This window comes from Eimeria acervulina, genomic scaffold (assembly GCF_000499425.1).
Source record: "Eimeria acervulina Houghton genomic scaffold, Eah_scaff244, whole genome shotgun sequence".
In the NCBI taxonomy this organism is placed as follows: Eukaryota; Apicomplexa; class Conoidasida; order Eucoccidiorida; family Eimeriidae; genus Eimeria; species Eimeria acervulina.
In genome coordinates, this window is record NW_013548342.1 from 1 (window position 1) to 3,609 (window position 3,609).

The 3,609-nt window shown below is 55.1% G+C and overlaps 1 protein-coding gene across 1 annotated transcript; it reads right to left on the reverse strand.

Annotated features, from left to right (window-relative positions):
- Positions 1–313: 313 nt before the first annotated feature.
- Positions 314–3,127, reverse strand: EAH_00027990 (the record flags this gene model as incomplete). Its single annotated transcript, XM_013392685.1, has 2 exons — positions 314–1,620; positions 2,527–3,127. The coding sequence occupies 2 exons, from the start codon at positions 3,125–3,127 to the stop codon at positions 314–316; spliced, it is 1,908 nt and encodes a 635-aa protein (XP_013248139.1).
- Positions 3,128–3,609: the final 482 nt, after the last annotated feature.

Below are 3,609 nucleotides of genomic sequence, written 5' to 3' on the forward strand. Positions count from 1 at the left end.
GGGGGTTGGGTTGGGGGGGGAGGGGGGTAATTCTGGCGGTTCGTTGCAGCAGCAGAAGCAGCAGCTGCTGTTGCTGCTGCACCCAATCTCGCCCATGCTGCGGATGCAACTGCTGTTTTCTCTCACCATCCTCGCCACTCTTCGCCATGCTGCTGCTGATGCTGCTGCTGCTGTTATTGATGTCGCTGTTGGTCCTGCCTGCAGCAGGTGTTCCCGCCACCGCAGCTGAGTGGAGAATACGGTAGAGATGAGGCTGGCTGCAAGCGAATTGGTGCAGCAGCTGCTGCTGCTGCAGTGGCTGCTGGTCCGAGCCTTAGCATTGCGGGAATGGGTGCTGGGGCTGCGTTGCGTAGGGGGACAGCTGTTGGGCGGTGTTGTATCCAACAACTGCTGCGGGTGCTGCTGCTGCTGCTGCTGTTGCCGCTACGGTGTCGCTATGGTCTTCCTGCTGCTGCTGCATGGGGGCACAGACAGTCGGTACGCAGTAAGGCTGTGCTTGTTGAGGGAGGGTATGCTGGGGCTGGAAGTTGTGTTGCTGCTGCACTTGCATGTGCTGCTGCTGCTGCTGCTGCGGCTGCTGTTGCTGTTGCTGCTGCTGTTGTTGCTGCTGCTGCCTCTTGGTGGTCTGCTGAGTCGCTGCTGGGGAAAGGAGGTGGAGAGCTGCATGTTTTTCTTCTCCTTTTTTAATGGAGACGTTGAGGCGTTTGTTGCTTACGACACAGTTGTTCATAGCGTTAACAGCAGCAGCAGCAGCAGCAGGAGTTGTATAAGAAACGAACCCAAAGCCTTTGTTTCTGCCGCTTTCTTTGTCCAGTGCAACATAACATGAGACAACAGCTCCGAACCCCCCAAAGGCACTCAGCAGCTGCTGCCTCCCCCAGTCCTTAGGTATATGGAAGATGAAGATATTAGCGCCGGGGGGGCCGGTGGGATCGGATCCCGTTTGCGTGCAGCAGCCGGCTCTGCTGCTGCTGCTGCTGCTGACCCCACACAAGGCATCAAAGTCCGCAGGCTTCTCCCAAGTAGTTACGTTGTTCGTCTCGTTGTGATAATAAGGCATGCAATCGGAGGTGAAGTATTCTCGCCAGGGCCCCGCCTGTCTAGGGTTGTAGTTTTTTGCTGCTGCTGCTGCTGCTGCTGCGACGGGGGAGAGGCGGGCGTGCTGCTGCAGCGCGAGTTGCTGCTGGAGCAGCTGCTGCTGCTGCTGCGGTTGTTTGACTTTCGTCTCTGCGAAGCGGATGTCCACAGCCCTGTTGCAGCCCTTGAATGTGTGTCTCCCTGACAAAGACCTAATTGCATGCAGGGCTTCTTCTTTATATCGATATTTTATAAAGGCACACCCTTTCCCCCCCCCACTGCAGCTATCCCTGAGAATAAACACCTCTTCCACCGACCCGAACTCCTTAAAGAAGACCCGCAGCTCCTCCTCTGTCGCCGTGCGGGGGATCGAGCCCACAAACAGCTTTGCCTTGTCTACCCCACCATCTGCTGCTGCTGCAGATAAACCCAGTCTATCTGCTTCTCCTGCTGCATACTTCACCACTAAAGGACTCGCCCCCTCTTCTAAACATAAAGTACCGTGCAGCGCGCGGATAGCCGCATCCGCAAACGCCAGAGAGCCTGTGTACGCATCCATACACCACAAACCCTAAACCCTAAACCCTAAACCCTCAACCCTAGACGCTGAATTCGCAACCCTAAACCTTGAAACAGAACGGGCCGAAGCATCCATAAACCATAAACCCTAAACCCTGAAGCCGAACAAACTCCACCACTCAAAAACCCTAAACTCTAAACCCTGAAACGATAGAGCATACAGCGCTCATAGACCCTAAACCCTAAAACCCTCAAGCGGGAGAGTTTGCAGCCTGCTGCTCGTTCAAGAAGAGAGGCTTCGCATGCAAGAAGCCATGGAGAAGGAAATCCCCACACAGTACGCGACATTCCTGTCTATAATTGGGGTGTATGTGCATCTGTACATACACCCCGATTAGAGACACGCATATACCCCAATGAATTGTGCAGATACACCCCATGGCTTGAATGCTGCAGTTGTGCAGCAGGCCAGCAGCAGTTTCCTCTCATAGTAGAGACAGAACCGGAAGCAGACAAACAAAGATAGACGCCACTTAGGCATAAACAAAAAAGGAGACATCTACAGCATCTATTAAAAAAAAAACAGACAGCAACGCCAATTGCACATGGCTTGGGTCTACAGACAAGGAAGGTCTCCTTTCTGTTGTTTGTACCCTTACTAAAGACAGAACAGAAGCAGCTGCGAATGCGCATGCAAATAGCTCCATGCATGCATGCATTCGATATCTATCTCGATGCACACAGCCTCTGAGCTGTATGTACACTGCACGAGGGCAGCTAAACTCCTCTGTTCTCCCGCTGTAACCGCTACACCAAAGAAAGGGCTCAGGGATTAGGGTTTAGGGGTTAAAGTTTAGGGCTGTGAAGTACTCATTCGAACGAAGGCGCTGTTGCGGTGTTTGTGTGTATTTCTCTCTCTTATTACTAAACAGTCCGTGACAGCCCCAAATTGAGAAAAGATTTGTCTAAGCTGCTCTTCCTGAACAGATCGAGGCACCCGCCCCACAAACAGCTTCACTTCAACAGGAGGCGCCTTGTGAGGCAGCGCATGCTGCTGCTGCTGCTGCTGCTCCTGCTGCTCTTGTTGCTGCTCTTGTTGGTCCTGCGGCTGCTGCGCAACCTGCTGCGCAGGCTGCTGTTGCTGCTGCTGCGCAGGCTGCTGTTGCTGCTGCTGCGCTGCAGGCTGCTGTTGTTGCTGCGCCGGCGGCGGCATCTGCTGCTGCTGATCCTCCGAAGGCCCCCCATTCGCCGTCGTTGGCTTCAGCTGCTGCTGCTGCTGCTGCGGCTGCTGCTGCTGCTGCTGCTGCTCGCCGGATGTACCTTGTTCCTGCTGCTGCAGCTGCTGCTGCTGCTGCTGGGGAGAGTCATCTTCTTGGTCTTGCCTTTTCACACTCTCTTCCTGCGTTGCACGCTGCTGCAGCTGCTGCTCCGCACCCTGGCGTTTCAGCGGCATTGGCTGTTGTTGCTGCTGCTGTTGGGATTCACTCGCTGCTCCCGGCGATGCAGCCTCTCCCATGTCCCCTGCACTCATAGCGGAGACTAAAAGTAAAAGAAATCTTTCAGGGTTGCGGCTGCTGCTGCAGCTACTGTGGCTGCAGCTGCTGCTGCTGCTCCCTCTGCGGGACTCCCGCTGCGCTGCTGCTTTTGCTGCACCGTGTGGGTGCCTGAAGCCCTAGTGAAATTCTAAGCAGGGCCGCTGCTGCTGTATTGCTGCTGCTACTGCTGCTGCTGCTGAGTCATTTGCTGCTGCTTCTGCAGCTCCCACTGCCCAATTCGATGTACGTGTGGAGGCCCTGAACGCACATAGCAGCAGAAAGCGCAGCAGGTAATTGTCTAGAGAAGCTGCTACCCCTCGTTTCGTGAGCATGCAAATCAGTGAGAAGACCGAATAACCGCAGCAGCAGCTGACACTGCAGCAGCTGCTGCAGCAGGAGCTGCTGCTGCTGCAGCACCCCAACAATGCTGCTGTGTCTACCTCCCCCCCCGAGAGCCAATTTGCTCCCCTCTACACAC